This window comes from Opisthorchis viverrini, assembly GCF_000715545.1.
Source record: "Opisthorchis viverrini unplaced genomic scaffold opera_v5_22, whole genome shotgun sequence".
Lineage (NCBI taxonomy): Eukaryota > Metazoa > Platyhelminthes > Trematoda > Opisthorchiida > Opisthorchiidae > Opisthorchis > Opisthorchis viverrini.
In genome coordinates, this window is record NW_008751678.1 from 813,319 (window position 1) to 833,898 (window position 20,580).

A 20,580-nucleotide genomic window follows, 5' to 3' on the forward strand; every position below is an offset into this window, starting at 1 on the left:
TTTCACTAACAACCCTAAAGCTCTGACTGCTTGGCTGTCGTCAACTTTGTTAATGTTACAAAGCGCTTCTCAGCACTGCTAAACATCAACAAAAATTTTTTGTCTCCACTCAATTTGTCTAAGTTTCGGGGCGATTTAGTCTGCAACCATCCCTTGCATCTTCGGGACTGACATTTGCATATTTGCATGTCAAGTAAATAAAAATTTACTGTTTGTCATCCTGGACGTGTGGATAAGTATCACATTGAACTGCTCCTGTTAGTTTGACATTTCACTTTATGGCATTTTGGACATGTGCTGTGTAGATGCAGTATATATTGCTGACCTTATGCTTCTTTCTACTGCAAACTCTTTTTTTAATTTACGGTCAAGTGGTTGTTGTTGATAGGATTTGATGACTAACAAAAGAACAGAAATGAGACAGCTCCATGTGGGATTTTCTAAATGGACCTTAAAGGGCCTTTTGGCAACTGTATTTTCAACTGGGTAACCAAGGCATGCGATCAAAGCCATAGCTGCCAGTCCACAGAATGTGTTGTAGTTTGTCACTTATATCCAGTACGGCTTATGACTGAGTGTAAAAGAGCACAGTATCGGATGCTGACTCTCATAGAACCTCTACTCTGACGATTGATTGTTATACAAAGATAGATTGTGTCATTATTCATACATTCATTCATGAGATGGCATATTACCACAATAGGTGTGAAAAATGGTTCCGGCTACTTCATGCGTGACTTTTTTGGATCCAGTTATCGCTTGTGGAGTAGGCACTCGATCTAGTCTTATCACTTGCCGAATATGGCATGTCGATTGATTCCAACTTAATCAAACCATTGCAATCGACATTGCAATAAAGGAACTGAGCCCCGAAGAGGCGTGCTGTTACGTGTGCGTTTGACTTCTTGACAAACTTGTTGGATATCAATACCCGTGAGCTTTCTGATAATCCTAGAGACTTCAACAAGGGTGAAACATACAGGTTTACCGAACTAGGAGTGTCTGAGGGATGCATGGAGTTGTGTCCAGGTGACGCTTCGAGGATGCGGTTGGTAAAACTTGTGCAGTGACCTAATCCAAGAAGGATGACAACAGATAATCCATAATAAGCCTAACTGTTGTGGACAGATTCGACTGATTTTCTGGAAACCTTGAGTCGGAGAATTATTTGTAATTGGACTTGTTATGGATAGTCTCTTGGCTTCGTTATCACCATTCCTAGATCAGGTCACTGCACAAGGTTCACTGATCACAATCCTGAAACGGTATCTGAATATACCTCCAAGCATGTTTGCATTTTTCGAGCGCCTTTCTGCTTCTCGCAAGTTGTGCATATGGATTTGCTAATGTTGATATACTTTTTCTATTGTCATTAGTTTCATTCGTGTTAATCCGGCCATTGGTTTCTAGTCAGTTGACCGGACAAACGGCACACGTAAGTGCGAATAATCCAGCTGACAAGATCCCTTGTCAGTGTGTTTTGCTTCCTTGAGAAAATTCGCCAAAATTCACATCATACAGATCCATTGATTCGTCACAAGTCTTTGGAAAATATGCACATAACGGCTGAGTTCTCACTTCATTTTTTTGACATATTTCGAAAGATGGCGGAAATACTGCTGGAAAAATGTTGAAAATGGTAATCAAGTCTTTTATAAGTGGCCTGTGGATATCCCACCCGGCTTCGCAACTCGCTTGCATGAGCTTCAAGACTTTCATCACTTCTTCGAAATGTTCCGTTTTTGTCTTCTCAGGTTCAAAGCACCGAGTTGGTGAAAGAATTAACTGACTAGAATTAGAATGTTATTCACAATATTCTTATTTTCTCATAGAAGAATAAGCAGAATTCCTGGAGTAATTGTTCACTTACATTTCCCACTGGTAGCTAACCAGTTCGGACTGTTTATTTACCAAGCTGTTATTGATGTTTTCTACAAACTGACAATTAGTTTGTAAACAAAAGAACTCATCGGTCTCCTCAAAGTCCAGACTTCTCACAAAAACCCGATCTCATGAGTGAAAACAATAGCTTTCTAGACCCTAAGTGTTCAGTGTGTGCATCCGGTCTGACACCATTTAGCCAACCACAAACCAGTGAGTGCCATAAGGATGATGTGAATTTTACAAGTCATGTGCTTCCTACAGGCACAGTATCACAAATATTATGACGCGAGACAGACGCGGCTATCATACTTCTTGACACGTAGTATAAAAAGGTATGTTTTTTAAACCGTATTTAGTAGCAACATTGAGAGCAAACCAGCCGGAATGACATCGAAGCTGGAGAGAGCAGATGAACTTTTGAGGCAGAATAAGTTTGAGGAAGTGGAGGCCATATTGAGTAGTATGCCAAACAGTCCAGATGTTGGTTGGAGAAAAGCCCGTCTGGCTTATGTGTCAAGTAGGTTGATGATGCCATTAACTGATACGGGTTTCTACTGCTTCAAGCAACTGCCAAACCACGAAAGCCATCAAAGGACACCTTGAAGGAGATTTATAAAAAAGCTCTGAGTGACGTCCAGGAAGGATATCAAGGCAAACAGCCGAACGCTGAATGTCTAATAGTAAGTCGATCTCATCCAAAAGCGCTGATAGCATCAATTCCTAAAAGTGGGAAGGAATATGCAAGAGCGAGTATGCCGAACTTGTAGGACCGAACGAACGTATAAAAATCGCCTATGAAATCAGAGATTTATGGGACGTGAGTTTCGGCTGTACGGCTATCCGTTAACGCAAATTTCCCTCTTTCATAGCGGGCATTACAAATGGAACCCAAAAACGGATGGGCAATTGGATGTGTGGGGATTTGGTTAGTCATGATAATTTTCCATTTTTGACATCCGGTAAACAGGTGCTTTAACGTCACAGATCTTTCGGATGTGAAACGTTCCTTTGCTAAAGCGTTCTTTACAAAACCACCGGATTCCACCTACCAGGAGGTGAGTCAGTTACAAGCGGCTAAGTTGATATTTCACTGCATTCTTCGATAGGCTCTGGACAATCTGCTCAAAGCCGAGGCTTGTAGGTCTTGTCAGTTGAGATCGACTTAACTAACAATTCTTCAAAAGTGCTTGATGATCCAAGACCGAATTTACTTATTATCATTGCCAAATGCTACTACAGGATGAAGGACTGGGACAACGTTAGAAGGTATTGTACCAAGGTCATGAATTTGCCTGACCTTGGCTACGAGGTCGCGGAGGTAGGTTTTTTGTCAGGGATAACCAAACTTAACGTGTTGTTCTATTGGCAACTTTTAGGTCAAGGATGAAGCGGCCAAGCTGCTGAAGAAGCTTTGAAAACGCTAATACTAATCTGTTCCTGATTGTGTTCCACATCCTGATATAGTTATTTGTAACCATTGTGATCCATTCTTTATTCTGCCTTCATTTATAAACACAACCCGCATGTCCAGGTTTCGTAATATAGATTTAAAAAACCAACCATTGAAGCTTGCTTTAAATGAGGACCCGCTGTGAAAGTGGTTTCTGAAACTGGTCTTCCTCACTCCACAAGATTTCCAAGATGATATCCATTGAAGCTGAACATCCAATTTGGGTAACTAATATGATAAAAACGCAAGAGAGCTAATAATCGTGGTATTATGCACTTAGCTGTCAACGTGTTTAAAATGACTGACTTCTACAAACACCAGCTGAATGCGATACTAACTAAAGAGACCGACTAGAACTGACCAGATCTGGAGACTACTGTACCATTAAAATAGACAAACCTGGCACCTTCAAAAGGATGACATATTCTTGTAGGTATGTTACGACATGGAAAAGACGGTAAAAATCAGCTGAAAGGGAGCTTATCATCTTTGAACAGCGTCAGTTGGCCAAGGTAATCAAAACAATAGTAACGTGAATGAAACGTTAAACTTAAGGATCATTAATTCTGGGGCTGGAGGGATGGGACAAAGTTTGGAAGTGGTACCTTCAGGAGCCGGCGGTGGCTCAAATTATTGATCTGGACGTTATTTCAATTTGACCTCACAATGCACAATAGGGAAAGCTCGTCCTTAAGAACCTGAATCGATGTTCCTCTGTTCTGGATAAGTCAGAAGTGTTTCGCTTCCCTGAGAACGTTCTCCACCGAAATCTATGGATGGTCAACGATGAGCAGTTTGGCTCACATAGGAGAGGATGGCATATAACTGAGTCAAACTTTTGTACAACTGATGAGCTGAAGATTAAGAGGTCTTAAGCCACCCTGAGAGGAAAGTGATGGCTTGCTCACAGAGTACACTATCCCTCAGACAGCACTCCAAGTTTGGGGTGCGTTTAGGGGCTTTCTGAAACCCATTAGGGATTGGTTTTACGTGTATGAGATCAGCGCTACGATTGCATGAACTGTCTTGCTATACTGATTTCCAGATTGCAAGTCCTACCAGCCTAAAAAACTTTGAGGAGGAATCAAAATCTCTCATGCTGTTGGGGAAAATGACCATTAGTGACAAGGCCCGGTGCTTCCAAAACTCATCGGAAAAATATGGTGGGAATATCACGATAGCTCATCCCAGCTTAAACTTTTGTTTACCGAAAAAACTTTCTACATACTAGGAAATCTAGTGATGAGTAGTCTGTCGGAAAATGTGTCCAGTTTTCTCTTTAGTCATGTTCCAAAATCCAATCCAAAAAGGGCAATAGACTTTGATAAGTTAATCACTGTCCACCCGGTCCTGAAGATGTCTTCCTGGCTCGGTTCACAAATACGGTGAGTTAGAGTGGATCTAAAAAACCCGATTATCAAAGATATGTCGACACAACGCAAATGATTGCTCGTTCTAATTCATGACGGACAGTGCCTCCAGGGGGACGAATTCTAGATTTTTATACTCGAATTCCAAGTTTTCAAATAAATCGGATGGGTGAGTGAACAATACGTTGTGACAAATTTGTGGCACCAGAGACAACTGTCCGACCCGGAAATGATGTCCAGCTGAAGATGACAACACGCAAATGAATTTAGGGCCCAGCATACTACTCATAACGTTGCTGATAACTATTAGACAGCCCGCTGCCGGTTTTACCCTTCCTGGGACTCATTGGGAAGGCACAGTCCCCAAGTTTCCATTAACCATATGCTCTAATTGAACCCAAGTTGCACGAAATTTGTCAAGTACACTCATCTGCGTATCAATTTGGCGTGCACGAGAAACTCGCCTGAGCCCTAGCTAAACCTCTCGCTTATGCAGAGTTTTCAACAACCCTACGAGTAGTGTCTTACGCCTATACAATGTACTCCAATATCTCCAATATCGTACCAAGTTAACTAGGGACGGCCTGGTGCAGCATGTTCAGCGGTAGAAAATCCTGAACAAGGGATTCGACGGGGAATCAGATGCGTCTTCTGTGAAAACCAAATTAATATTAATACTAATGTTGATGGCCCCAGATATTGCGTTTGTTGATATTGTGTACTTACTTCAAAGAAATTACAGAAAGTGTGGGCGGCTAGAGAAACCATTGGTAATACTGCGAATCACGTGACTATGGAATAGTCTTCAAATGGACGGTGCAAAATAAGGTTGTTGAATGCGTCCTGGGAATTAGATGTGTGGGATCCTGCCACAGCACCCATTCGATGGATACCAATTCGAACCAGATTAGGAAAGGATGAGAACTCCATTGAAGAGCCCCATATTCTCCCACACTACAATCACTCTCTAAGCAGCTGAGGGGAAGAATAATTTCAAAGGATGAGTGAAACTTTTACCTAGGAAGCCGCCAGTCGAGGAGTCAGTGTGTACACAACCACGAAATAAAGATTCCGCGATTCCAGATTGAGTGGTGCTATATACCCTCTAAGTGCAAGTTACACACTGACGTCGAGCTGCTCGTGGCCTAACCACAAGGTGTCCAGACTTCTAAACTGAAGATCGCGGTTTCTAAAACTTCTTGAGTTTTGTATGGAACATGCCTCCATCGAAAGGTTACCCGAAGAGACCAGATACTATTCTTGACTGAATCCAGTAGCACAATGGCAGTGCATCCATACAGAAGGGACGAAACCTATCCAGCCCCTGGTCAGTTAGACTATCAGCTCTTAATGTCAGTATATTCGAAACGAGCCACACGCAAGGCGATCTGACCTGTGCACAAAACGGTTGACTGCTGACAAAATTTTTCTCACATAAATCGGTAGTCCAGTGTTTTCTTGGCCGTAATCTTCACCACAAGAGGAGAACATCATGTTAATTCCGTGCGACCCGGTTATTTCATTCTTGCGACCTCCTGAACCCCCATGAGTTGCCAGAGTTCGCCTGCGATGAACAACCAAAATACTGAGTGTAATTTAGGATAACCTGCGGGCTGCAAGCCACTCAATAGTGCATTCATCATACCATCCTGTAATTTTCACACAGTCCGAGTGAGCCAATTTGAGCCAATATACCCCTTAAAACTGTTATCCAGTCATACGTGATTAAGTTTGGATCATAACCTTCACGGGTTCCTATACGGAAATTCTTTTGGGCGGTCTAAAAGAACAACCTGGTACACTAGTCGGAATTGTCAGGTGGAAAGTATACACTGCTGTAAGGCAACTTCTCAAAAATGGATACTTAATTTCTGAAGCTACAGTTGTGACATCGTCGCAGAAGTATTCAGCGTTGTTATCTGCCTGCTCATATAGGTTTCTTTTAGTTACCTTTAATGAAGCCATTTTGCATTATCTGTTCAATAAGTATCCGTGAATTTCCTCTTCCACTTATCCGCTTTTTTATATAGATCAATAGACCTGGAACTTTCTTCCTAACGACTACAACGGAGGCCAACCCGAAAGAGAAGACCTCGAATATCTCTGTGTAACTAGCCGTAACACCGTTCTGTCCGAGTGAGTCAAGACTGCTGTGGAATCCCGACCCACACGTTCGCGTTATTCTGCGTAGTGAACAAGGCCATGCATAGCGGTCTTATACGCATTCAAAACGCCGATATGCATGTTGGAACTTCATATCAAATACGGATCACCACATGTGTCATTGCTTTATTGTGGCTTTTCAATAATTTTCATCGAGCTCGGATGTCAGCTGGCTTATAAGTACAACCGAAACGCATGGTTACGGGTCGTGATATTGATCTATTTCAATGGCAGGCAAATTTATGGCACAATTCGACCAACAAGGGGAACAGATGTCATGGAGAACTTTGACACAAGTTATCGGTGAAGATGAGCGGGAAGACATCTAGTGACATAGGATACATTGGTCGCATATTCAACATTCACTGGGACGCGTCGGCGGGTGGCTTTGCAGTGAGGTATCGAAAGGGAGATATCGCTGAACGACATCAGCCGTTTAGGAATGCCTAGCTGGAAAACTGCGCAAGACAACGTTCTAATCTGGTTTATTTCAACTAAAACGTAGGACAGAAAACAAACAGGCCTCAGCTATCCACGAGTTTGCAAGAGAAAGTATGACGAAGCAAGCCGAGAGTAGAGTTTTGACGAACGGTTGATCTGATCAACTGGTCGTGAGACGGGAATGAATGAAAGAATAAGCCAATTTGATGAGACGCTCATCACAAACCGTCGGCAGCTGGACAATCTTTGAGACAGAATATTTCATTTCCCCGTTTAAAGATGAAGGCTCCTTTCTACGTTACTCGGTATTCGTCATGCTGGTTTATCCCAACCAAACCATCGGCTGATAAAGCATTCGAATATTTCCCACAAAAACGTCCGATTTCCTGACGGACATGCACTTCACCCGGAACTATCCAAGTATGGCATCGACGTTCTGCTGAGGCAACCAGGTAGCGTATTGCAAAAATTTGGATGCAATAATGCGTTCATACGCCTAGGATGAAGGCAGTGAAAACCAACTGCCTGAACCACCGACGGATAGGCCTCAACATATATGTGGATCTCCTAACAATCATTATTTCAACCTCGGAATAATGTGCCAAGAAGCACGAACAACCGGGTAAAACTCCCGTACGACCAAGCAGAGGTCAGTTGTCCAGATGCATCATAGATTTCGCAATATTTGTACTTGAAGTTTTCGACTCCAATTTTATTCGCTGTCGTCCGAATTGACGTGAAGAGTTGCCGAGCTTCGTTGCATCGGTATCTGGCCAACAGTAGTCATCCATCAGTGGTGACGTAAACTGAACATACACGTAAAGGGTTACTCGAGTGACATTATCCAAACGTAGTTGCACGACCAATACTGCATTATCCCTGATACAGAACAAAAAATTAGAAAGGTTTTGGAGCCAGGAGAATTTCTCAATTCAGCAAAATTCTTAAAGAGGAGTCAGAGCAGATGGAATGGATGTACAAAATGCTATCGGAGGGTACACAGCGACAACAGATATGGAAGCTAGCTAGAAATGCGTCCAATAAATGAAACACAGGATGTGATAGTAATGAGAAACTCAAATGATACTCTTCAACTGAATGAGCCGATAAGTGCCACGTTATGTTCGAAATGCCATGAAATTCGCTAATCATAAAACTGATGAAGACTCTTCAACAGTCAACCACCAATTTCGCGCTACCTCATCAGGTGAGCGTATTCCCAGAGTTTCCTTCAACCTAATGTTCTACATTAACACTAACTTTTATCACAAACGAAAGATTCATTTGAATATTTTGTCAACACTCATGTAATTTGCAAATAAGTGCATTTCATCAAGGGTATGTGTTCCGGGAAACAGCCAAAACAACATCGAGCCCATGAGTCGCAAATATCACGTGAGTTCCCATTACACCAAGGAAGACAGACCCTCGAAATCCCCGTCCACAGGAAAACAGGAAAAACCGGATACTCGCTGTGTTCCTCTGTATATTATGGAAAATGATCCACAATAAAAGACATCCCAAGTGCACAAGATGTTGTACGATAGATAAAAAACGAGCAGCTGAAAATTTCCTGGTGGAAGGCTATCGGTATGCATTGGCTTTGTGTTTGGGAGTGAATGTGAACCCGTCGGGAACTGGACCAAGCAACATTTCGCTGTAACAAAAAAGAGAACTGGTCAAAAAAGTGTGATAGAATATGTGCTTTCCCGGTAAAAAACGTTGCAGAGATGTTTATTTGAGTGTGACCCCTCTGAACTCTGGGGGAACATTAAATTTGAGTAACATTGTGCAAAAATATCAGAGATCACCTACTGAGAATATTGAGTGCTAGGCTTCTTCTGAGTTCACTACATTCGACAGTGTCAGGCAAAAGCTCCCTTGCTCTTCAACTTCGTAACCGATGCACAGCTTGACTCTTCTTCACTTGCTTCTAACAACTCGGGGATCGAGATATTGCCCGGGGGTTCACTCACAAGTTGAGTACGCAGACGCTATTGCTCTTCTTTGATCACACCTTCTAGCTACACAAACTATTTGAAAATAACTCAAATAATTCTGCCGCACGGCCGGGCAGGCATTTTACATACGGAAACCGTACAATGCTACCGCAAGACTGGGTGCGATCAAACCCAAGCCTGATGTTTGAAGGTACGTTCATCTAACTGGGCAACTGCATGTGTCCCGGCGGACTGACAAAATCAATTCCCGAAATGGGTAGGTCAGGGGGGCGTTTGTCTATCTCCGCCTTCGAAGCACTGCGGTTGTCTGTCGGGAACACCAGTAATACTGGGGTACGCCAGGTGGTTTTTTGGAAAGTTCATTATCCATCGATAGATCAGCCGGTTACGCTCCATGAGTTACGCTGGTTAGATCATGTACTTGGTATGTCACAAGGCTGTTTGTTTAACAGAGGTCTCTTCGTTCAGTCACGTGTTGCAAGAAGACGACCCAGGGGTAGCCAACCTATGACTTTGCAACGGAGCATGAAAGCTCTTACCGATCCACTCAGTTGCACTTATGACTGCCGTCACCGTGGATGGGGACCGCGAGGTAAGAAAAACCAATGATTAGCGAACCTGGCGTACCACGCCCATTTATTTGTCCCAAAATCGTTAGGGCGCATCCAGTTCTGGTCGCGGTGTATGTTTTCCCGCCTGAACTCACCGGAAATCAACTATGACAGGCACAAAACTTGCATAAATATCAACCCAACGAGGAGTCCTGTAAAATAAATCTTAAGAGCATACTGGCTGAAAACAACAAAGGCACAGATGGACGTGTTCCATATCGGACTAAACCCTTAGTGACAGTTTAGCGTGTCAATACGAAATTCAGCGTCCGCTACGCAGAAGGCTTCAAATATTCTCAGTTCGCAATATACCAGATAGGTAAGCATTATAGACCTCGATTACCCGATTTCTTTTTGAACGTCGCTACGTTACAATACAGAATAGGACGTCGCCGAGAAGATTGTCAGTTTGAATGGTCCTGCAAGGTGAAACTTTGTCACCTGTGGCCTAGGAGCGACATCTTATCCGTCGAGGATCGAGTTTACAATGCTGCTGTGCATATTACTATTATTACTATCCATATTACTATATGGATCAGAAACCTGGCCACTACACGCCAAGAGCGTCAAAAGACTTTCAGTGCTTGACCATCAATATCTTCGGAGCATTGCCCGAGTCTGGTGGGAACACCGGATCAGCGATGCTGAAGTACGTCGAATAGTTTTCGGAAGACATAACTAGCCCAAGACAGATGAACTGATCATTCTCCACAGGTTGCACTGGCTTGACCGCGTGCTGTGTATGCCGAATTCTTCGTAGGGTTAACGAATATACACCCATTTGCAAACTAATTTGGTTCTTTCGAGAGACTCACCTGGAGCCCAGCTGAATCTCTTGTTTATGATGTTCTCAGGCAACTGAATGTGCTGCACCAGGCCGCCCCATGTTTCAGTCACTACGATATTTGAAATATCGCGATACATGTATATCTTTGCAATGTACTACTCATAAGGTTGCTGAAAATCCATCGTAGGGTTCTTTCTGCACAACCATGTGAAAGGTGGAAAGGAGGTAGGTAAGGTCAAACAGTGACTTGACAGTGAAGTGTGAAAGGCATTACCGGCAAACTCAGTTGCGCTGATCAGTGTTAATATGGATTACATAGCATCAATCACAGATAGCGATCTCGACCACCACTGGTCCGGTGGTCGAATCGGGGAAGCCCCATAGACAGCACTGAACGCCGCTAGCATAGCTCCTTTAACCTTTTGCCATGCTTCATCGACATGCTCACTGCCACCACAGCATTGGTTTACTGTGGAGAGTCATTAGGCTAACTGAGATCGACGCTGATGAGCCATGGTAATTCTCCGAAGGTGGTGGATTGGCATGCATCTTGTTGACTTATGAGGGCCTGAGAGAAAACGTGCTGTCAGGTATGCACGCATCATGGTGTGGTCGAAATCAAATTGTGTGTCTCAGAAGGAACGGCAGTCTTGAATTGTAACTATCCACTGGTGGCTGATAGCCCCGTGATCCAACTGAGTCCACGATCGATTTGCAGTTAGTGGTGTGTCTCAGAACGGCAGTCTTGAATTGTAACTATCCACTGGTGGCTGATAGCCCCGTGATCCAACTGAGTCCACGATTGATTTGCAGTTAGTGGCCGCCAGGTTACGCGGTGCGAACGTTTATTCTGAAAGTTCGTACTTGGCAGAAACAGTTCATGGTCAGCATACAGTTGGAAAAATCGATCTCCGTTGTCTGTGCGGCGAGCATCGAGTTCGAATCGACCGCCCAGATGTGATTCCACGGAGCTCGGACGACCTCCTTGAGCATACATATCGCCCTCCAGCACCGGACTCTGGTTATAAAAGTATTTCGACCGTGTTGGATAAGGCGCTGGCGGTCACGGTCAACCGTTGGGCGATCGGAGCGTGCGGATTTTTGGGGCCAATCGTTCTAACCTGTGCTTCTTCGGGGAAAGGCAACAACGCTGCTTCCATGAAGGGAAGCACCTTATGTCTTCACACTCCTATCGCAGAGGATATTACAACTCTACACCAAGGCCGTCTTGTAGACGAACGGGGTCTCGCTGTTCTTGATCTGAGTGCTCCTCTTTGGCCTTCCTGGCATGGTTGCACCTTGTGAAACGAAGTTGCAGCCAGTGTAGCCCGGGAGATCATTGCAGCACTCAAGCCCGACTACCACGTCAAGCTGGCACCTTTAGATCAGACCATCACTCCTAACTGCTGGGCTTGCAAGCAAAGTTATTAATAGGGTGAGGGGAGGTGGAAGAAAGAATGTGGGAGGGAAAAAAGGAAGGCGTCAGGAGCAGCTTGATTTCGCGTGAACGTGAAATTCATGGTTGTACATTGGCTGGAATACTGCCAGGGTGCCTATACCTAGGTACGATGACCAAGGGCCTAACCAAAAGCATTGGTTCAAAAGCCTGATCGTAAGGCAGCGGTGTTTGGAGGGGAATGCGGGTGAATCATCATTTTAACAGAAGAAGTCGGCATACATGTTTCAACCCCCAAACCTGGAGGGTCAGGGGGCTCCGCTGGTCAGGCCAAACTGTTCTGAGACTTTGTGAGTGTCACAGGGACAACCCCCACTATAGCTCAAAGGGTCGTGGAGGCGTACAGTCGGTCACGCCACGGTAAGTTCAGTCTCTTCGTGACGAGACTTTACATATTGTAAGCAGCGGATGCGAAGTGCGTGCTATTGTATCAAACCGAAGAACCAAGGTTCATTCGCACATGAGAAACCTTGATGATCACTTCTTTTTACTGCTTTGTGAGTGGTGTTAAACAAATATCAAAGCACTTTAGTGCCTCGATTCCGATTTGGTAATCAACGGATTCATTGTTACTCTTCAATACTAATCTGATAAGGGGAAAACAAAAGCAACGTGTCTCAATAGGTAGTAAGAATACATCTCAGTTACTCCGAAAAGTGGTGCTTTTCCTACTAATTGGTTTCGACTAACCTTCTGCAGTCTTTAAGTGCTGAACGCTAGTGAGGTTAGTCATTTGCTGAATCTATGGTTAATTTCACTGTGTCCGCGTAAAAAGGGCATAATGAATTTTATCGCAGATTCAGTGAACAACAGCTATAGGTGATGTGTCAAAAACTTGGATGGGTGCTGGTCAAATTGAGAAAGATGAAAGAAGCACGAACAAGTCTAACCAGTAGATGGGTTAAAAACTGGAAACAGACCAAATTCAACAATTCCTCTCAACACATGCCCCATTGCTGTTCCTAATAGCAAATCAGAGGATGATTTCAACAGGAGGCTCGATAAGTCATGTGAGTAGAAAAAACAACAAGTCTCGTCTGCAAGTCGCAGTGAGTAGTATATCATGTGGCTGATTTCACAGCACACTTTTGCAGTATCATATTTTGTTATCACTAGGGCTTATGGGGCGTTTCGTTCTGCTTTATGTATACGCATTTGGGGTGTGGCTCGGACCCAAGAGAGAGAGAGAGAGAGAATCACAGTCAGAAATGAACTTGAAAAGCTAGACGCTATCGATCGGGTGATACCTTAAATGCGGAAACAAGATAAAGACGATTAGTTACTTCAACCGGTTCACTGTGTGCACCAGATTGGGTTGTTACTACATGACTGGAGACAACTAAATACACAAAATGGTGTACTGTTTGACGCATATTAGATAGCTGATATGTTGTCGGAAGGAAGCCACAAGAAAAACAACATTGCTTGTGCACCTACTAAGTGATTAATAGTAATTAAAAAAACTATTGCAAAAATACGCCATTATGTGGTAACCTCATTTTGGTGAGTCTGCAGCAAATTTTTCCAAACACGATGCGTCGGGAGAACACAGAAAGTAAAAACATTTTAGAATGGAGGCTCCCGTACTGTCGGTTTCAAACTTGAAGCGGAATTATTTAGTGAGGTGTACCGAAACCCTTTTCACAGGATAGCTGAAGACTGAAAATGTCACCTGGAATTAATGGGAGGAAAAACGATTATTTTGCAACAAGTCATGATGACGATATAAACGTCCGATAAGTGGAGCTCAGAGCGCAGTCCAGGTGTCACAGGAGGCCTACTAACTGGGATCTTTAGAAGAAAAACGTGGTCTGTNNAAGGAGTGTTGTTGCGAACGAAAGTGGAGTGCAAAGTTAACTGTATTTTTTCGACAAGACGACAAGATGAGATAGTATAATTAGGTTGTTTGCAGGAACATTATATCAGTATTCCGACATCTACTGTGAGTCTAGCTGACAGAAATACATAAGGGTCACCGTTGTGTTTTGGATTAGTAATACAAGACTGGTTTGGACTATTGGGGGAAAGTGGATTGGAACTGGTATCGTGACTTCGCTGGCGGAAACAATCATCATCATCATCATCATCATCGACAGCACATTAGTGTTCAACACTGATGCTTCGCTGCCGCACAACCATAATTTATTCGAATAAAAGTGGGTGGTAAAGGGCCTTAGTATCAGCCCAGCACAATTATTTCCAGGTGCCTACAGCTGCAGACACTCATTTGGACACTGGAAAGAAACTAACAATTCATTGGTTCGGCTGAGCTACGTGAGACTTAATCCCAAGTGAGACTGGATGAAGTAACATGTATCAGGTCTGTATATATGCTTTATGTGATTCACTGTTTTGTACCCAATAGCAATAAATGTATATTTATTCAGATATTTTGCTGGATAGCTCAAATAAGTAGTGTGGGATAGCTCAGATGCGGTTCCCCTCATATTAGATTAGCGAAGTTGCTCGACTCAACCACAGAAATTGTTTTTTGGTTGGGTTAAATACGTGGGATTGTGTTAAAATTTGGCAAATCCAATGTCTTCGAAAACAACGGAGAAAAAACTGACAACTGTAGCTAAGAGCCACAAGTACAGGACACTGTGAGTGTAAAATCAGTTCGTTTTATTTTTGTATACCCTGAAACTCAGCTATTTGTGTGTTCCATTTGATTTTGAACTGAACTGCTCGTCTTTGAGTTTCTGAAACCGTGATTTTGTTCGCCACGGTTCGCTAGTCTGGCTGTCCACTATGGATTTCGAGTTGATATTTGACACGCCCTGAGAGGAGTTTTTGACGGAAATTCCCAAAGGTGTAGGTTTGTACAACCAATATTTCAACATTACATTCAGAGTATCGCATTTTAAAAGTAGTCTTATTTTCTCCACGAATTGGATCTTGATGTTGTGCCCATCGTTCAAATAGTGGTTGGAAGAACCGCCTGAGCGTCATGTATTCGGCAGTCCGTCCATTTATAAGTGGAGCTGTCCACGAGGACACAAAATACCCATCCGTTAAGCTTAAAACAAATGACTTACACTGAGTGACACTCAGGCAGAAATAAAAACCTATCTACAGGGATTTAGTTTCCGAACTTGACCTCGTTGAGCAAAACAAGCCAAGATGAGACGAATGATGAGCGCCATTTTATGGATGAATGAACATTCGCTAGACGTTTGTAAATACTCTGGTGCCTTCTCAGCGGATCATCATCACCATCATCATCGACAGCATGACATCAGTGTTCAACACTGATGCTTCTCTGTCGGAACTATTTAGCTATCGCCGAAAAGAGCTGGATAATCTAGGAAGGACAGAACAGCTGTGCATGCACACGCGCTGTATGTCACTTCTAGCACCTGGGTTAATACAAGGAATATAAACATGAAACAAAGAAGCAAGGGTTGAATTATCACGAACAACATGATAAAAGCGAATAAATGCCTTGCTATGGCGCCATAAGTGACCAACCAGCACAATTTGGAGAAAAGCTTTGGAAATCTTGCACAATGCGATGTTTGATCGTGAAATATTGGCAAAACATTCATCATACGGTCCTCACTCTTTTTAATTGGCGTGGTTGGAAAGTACTTCATTTCCTGGCTTCGTTTCAGATCTAATTTCCAACTGAGCAATAATTCTTAATACGGAATCAGATGTGCGTCTAAATATGGATAAGCACTCAGCTACAACACCCTTTTGGTGCCTAGCTGCCATGCCACCTGAAGGAAGCACGAGGGCTGGAATACTGCCAGGTTGCCCAAGCCTAGACGGGAGAAGTCGAGATGCAGAAGTCGGTTTCGAACCAGGAACATTCCAGTCAGTAAATCCGCGCTATAACCACTGAGCTATCTTGAAGAGCGTTGGTTTTGTATTTTTACTGGTCGTTTTTAGCAGTTACATTTATTTTTCATGTATTCTGTTCGCTACTTTGCCTTCGAGAAAGTTAGAAACGGACTGTTCCTCAACTTGGAAAGGTGACTTGGATCTTCGGTCCATATTGGGAAACTTTTCCCAGGACACCGTGCAACAAACTCCAGAACATTGGTCACAAATTGGATTCTCGAACTTACCTTATTCTTATCCAGTCTGCACAATTCTCACTGGCCATCAAGGTCTCAAGATCATTGCGCCCAAAGTATGCAGGGGGACGTTCGTTGATCCGCTGAGGTACACGTTCCAATATTCCGTATGGGATATAGCTGGGGTATGAAATAAATTCATACATATAGACTCGATGTGCGAAACACGAGAAACGTGAAAATAGATTCGCTAAGGTGGTCCAGCGGTAGCCAGTTAGAAGGGATCTATGAGCAATCGCACGGAGATCGTCTTTTAATTAGTCCGACAAGATTGAAAGGCACCCAGCGCTCACTGGATAAACTAAGCACACTGATGTCACTGCCTCTGATGGTAACGGTGTGGATAAACCTGACTCAAAGTTGCCACCTGTTTTTGGAACATATGTGAGAGCATGCGCGTTCAGCCAGGCTAATACACCCAGGTACCATGTTCTGAAATTCGACTCAGACATTAGTGAGTTAGTCTTTCAGGCATGGAACCATTGGGCAGCCCCAAAAAGTTTTGAAAAGTTTATCCATACATCGTTATTTCTAAAACGTCATCCAGACAGCAGCCGAAAGCGGATTTGAGGGGACTAGTGTGGAGTTCCAGCCAGCTGGGTCGAGTAAGACAGTGCAATCTCACTGCATCACAATATTCGACTAAAAGTCTTTTGTGGTCCTCTCACTGCAACACCTATCACACCGTCTTTGAAGGAAGGTGTCCTGGGCTTCACTTCCCACACGGCTCCTATGGAAAGTCTTGGTTTGAAGTGCTTTGACTGAAAACCCTCTCAGTAGCCGTTTTCCTGATACCTTCTCCATAAGACTCCTTGCCCGGAGTACAACATATGTATCTCACTATCGACCAATCCTGTGTTCTTCTGAGTAACAAGAAAGGGCCCCTAATTCTCCCGTTAAATTTCACACGTAGAATACATCTGTGTGGCCTTAATGGAATCGTCCACAATCAAACCTCAGTCGACGGAACTAGCACACAGGACGAAGGCTGGATGACATATCTGCAGTAATAGTCAAAAGATTCGAATGTGTTGGCCAGCGCCCTACGTTTTGGTTTGGATATGAATATACCTATGTGAATGGTCAACCTCCTCTCACGTCCAACAAACTCAACGGCATGGATCATACAGCTAAGCGATAAGTTTTCTTTACCGACTCCTTCCTATACTTAGTACAGGGCGAATTCAACATATTCTGCACGTCTTGCTTGACTTCGTTCGGCCTACATAACCCTATACACTCTTCTACACGTTGTGATTCCAAACTTGATGGTGTGTTTGTGGACTATTTACATTTCTTATACCCAGTACACCAGAATATTGGATCAGGACCCTGTATCTTTAATTTTACGGCAAGAACAGTTAAACAGACTTTCGAGAAATACACTCATTTGCAGATCAATTTGGTTTTCACAAGAGACTCAACTGAATCTCTCGTTTATGATGTCCTACAACTGAATGTGTTGCACACAGGCCGCTTCATGTTTCAGTTGGTACGATATTCGAGATGTCACAGTAAATTTTCAAGTGTGAGTAGTTTCCTTCACGAAAAGTTAAACAGACTATTCAAGCGCTATTTTGAGATGGGCTCGAAAGAGAAGCGGCTTAGAACACAGGCCGTTCATGTTTCAGTTGGTACGATATTCGAGATGTCACAGTAAATTTTCAAGTGTGAGTAGTTTCCTTCACGAAAAGTTAAACAGACTATTCAAGCGCTATTTTGAGATGGGCTCGAAAGAGAAGCGGCTTAGAAAATTGGCGATAATAAGGATATAGTTACTTCTAATGACAAATCTCTAGTCGTGTTACCGGCATATCAAAGTCTACCTAAAAGAATTTTCGGTGTATCTAGGCCAATTCACTCTATTCCGATTGTGGCTGGCATACCCTTCTTGCCGAACCTGCAGTAGCTGCGAACACCAAAGGAACGAGCTTAGAAAGCTGGAAGGCTGTACAACAAAATACCTATCAAAAATGAAAAACTCTAGATTATGAGTTTAAGTCGCATGTCCATTGAAATCAGCGTGATGGGGTGTGGCGTGCTCTGAGGCAATTCTGTGATAACAGGGCGCATGTTAATGTCGAGAAGTTCAACCAGTTCTGTGGCTCATCACCACCTGAGCCTCTACCAGAAACCCTTGGTCTGTCTGTCAATGATCATTCTACCTGGTGACGTACAAATAGAAAAAACACTCCAGCACAGGCCATACAGAGTTGTAGTTCTGATATGCAGCTCCAGTCATCTTAAAAGAACTTACCACCCATTTTTCCCGCCCACTTACTGATTATCTTAAACTGTTTCTGTAGGTCAGGCAGGCACCCGACTGATAGAGGGCAGCTCGCATGGTTCCACTGACACTAAAATTTCGCCACATTTCATGTTCTGCCAGCCACTTAGGTCTTTTGAAAGAGAACAGAAACAGAACTAATCCCAGAAGTGCCTTTGAAAGCTTTAATCCAGTTGTTTTGCTGAAACTCCTGTTCGATGATGACCTGGACCACGACATCGTCGATGGCGCGCACGATCATCACGCACATGCCGTTAACACCCTTATCTGCCTAATATTAACTCCGGCTTTCTGCAGTGTCCTTGGTCAGTAACGTAGCTTGTCCCTTCATACACTGATCGTCAGACCTTTCCTGACCGCAAGATACTTTTACTAGCCTCGCGAACCGGCCTGCTGTTCGCTCTCTTGAGATGAATGTACAAAAGTCTCTGGTCAGTAGACTCTAGGTGATGCTGTACAGCACACCACTACCAGCAATCAACCCAACACCAAATATTGGTCCGTTAAACACTTAGGCGTGATTATGATCCATAGCATCTTGTTGGTTTAAGCATGCAAAATAAAGCTTCAGTGAAGTGAGGTACAGACGTGTGCCGCGTCTCCTTATTCGGATGAAACTTTCCAAACTGGCCTCAGATCGCTTTGGCAATAAAGCATGTACCTTCGCAGTACATTTGTACCAGCATCGATACATGTTTAGCTATCGTCAGGTTTACGCAGTCACCAACATATCTCTGAATTCACTCCGAGCTGAGCATACAATCCGTATATGAGGTCGGATAGCAATTCCAAAGCGCAACTGGTACACACGCAAAGGGATAGTAGACAAAATGAAGAACCCATAGACGGGGCCTGCAACTCACCGATACAAGAAGGATAACCATTCGAGCATGAACCGCCGAGTAGTCTCCACCCCACGCGTATCCGATCCCCACAACTCAAGTCCGTAGTTGCTAAAATCACGCAAAATGTCAAGACGTTCGCTAGCCGAAATGTCCCACGTGCGACAGTCCCGTATTTCGGTGAATAGCCAAGGTTTGATAAGTGCACCGCTAAAGGTATGGAAAAGGTATGAAAGTAGAGTAAAAACGGCAACATGGAGAGCCTGCAAAATAACTGTGTGAAAACCACGGGTGGGTAGACAAGCGACAAAACAAAACGTTTTCCGGTAGAACAGCTGAAGGTTTACCTCAAACTGAGAAGCACAAACCTATGGTTAGGCAATCTGCCCAGGTGTTCCCATATCATGGAGTTCAATGTTTCAAAATTAAAGAGGCCATGATAATAATAATCGTTCAGCTGTAGCACCCTTTCGGTGCCTAGCTGCCATGGCAGTCGAAGGAAGCATGGAGACTGAGGTACTGCCAGGTTGCCCCAACCTAGACAGGAACAGTTGTAATGCCGGGGTTAGGTTCGAACCGCGGACTTTTCGGTCAGCAACCGAGCCGTCTTGAGCTCGCAATAGGAGTTGTTTTTCACCACAAAACGGCGTCAGGAAACACAAGAGAAAAGTGGAAATTCGAGACAGTTTATCAACTGCAGAACGATCGTCATCTAACTGTTGCCAGACAGACGAGTAAACGTATGATAAGAAGTGGAACAGCTCCATTCTCTTTGAGTAAAAGCAACATTACGTAAATAATGAAGGCGAATGGAACCACAAACGTGGAGTTACAAGTGCTTTTTTCAGAAAGGCAGACATGCGCAGACGTGCTATTCAGCTACAAAAACATGGATCAGTTTGTTATTGAGACGAATGTTGGTGGCTCAAGTGGCATAGATGATACTTCGCGTGTGAGCTGAGCAAGGCAAGTTGCTGACAAACATTTCATCACCACAACTGTGGGAAGCGTGGTGAGGTGTAGAGGTGCGTTAGGGGTTGTGCGCGTGTGGAACCAGTGACTCAACCGCGATACTCAAATGGAGATAGCTATCGGACGAAACAACCGAAAGAATGGAACCCTTCCACAAGTACCGTCACGAAGAGACTGGACCTTACCGTGGTGTGACGGTTTGCGCACCTCAGCGATCCATTGAGCTATACTGGAGAGTGTCCCGCGACACTCACAGAGTCTCTCACACCAGGTT

General features: G+C 43.7%; 2 protein-coding genes across 2 annotated transcripts in view; one reads left to right on the forward strand and one right to left on the reverse strand.

Moving 5' to 3' along the window:
• Positions 1-2,268: 2,268 nt before the first annotated feature.
• T265_01956 (hypothetical protein) lies at positions 2,269-3,271 on the forward strand (the record flags this gene model as incomplete). Its single annotated transcript, XM_009166094.1, has 7 exons — positions 2,269-2,401; positions 2,449-2,564; positions 2,612-2,701; positions 2,754-2,809; positions 2,852-2,939; positions 2,991-3,021; positions 3,069-3,271. The coding sequence occupies 7 exons, from the start codon at positions 2,269-2,271 to the stop codon at positions 3,269-3,271; spliced, it is 717 nt and encodes a 238-aa protein (XP_009164358.1).
• Positions 3,272-8,666: 5,395 nt separating this feature from the next.
• Positions 8,667-20,580, reverse strand: part of T265_01957 (hypothetical protein) — a gene marked incomplete at both ends in the record, with an annotated part of 29,819 nt that continues 17,905 nt past the window's right edge. Inside the window, 3 exons of the mRNA XM_009166095.1 lie at positions 8,667-8,965; positions 16,197-16,325; positions 19,356-19,544. Of these exons, the coding sequence (XP_009164359.1) occupies positions 8,893-8,965; positions 16,197-16,325; positions 19,356-19,544 (391 nt within the window). The remainder of the gene's footprint in view (positions 8,966-16,196; positions 16,326-19,355; positions 19,545-20,580) is intronic.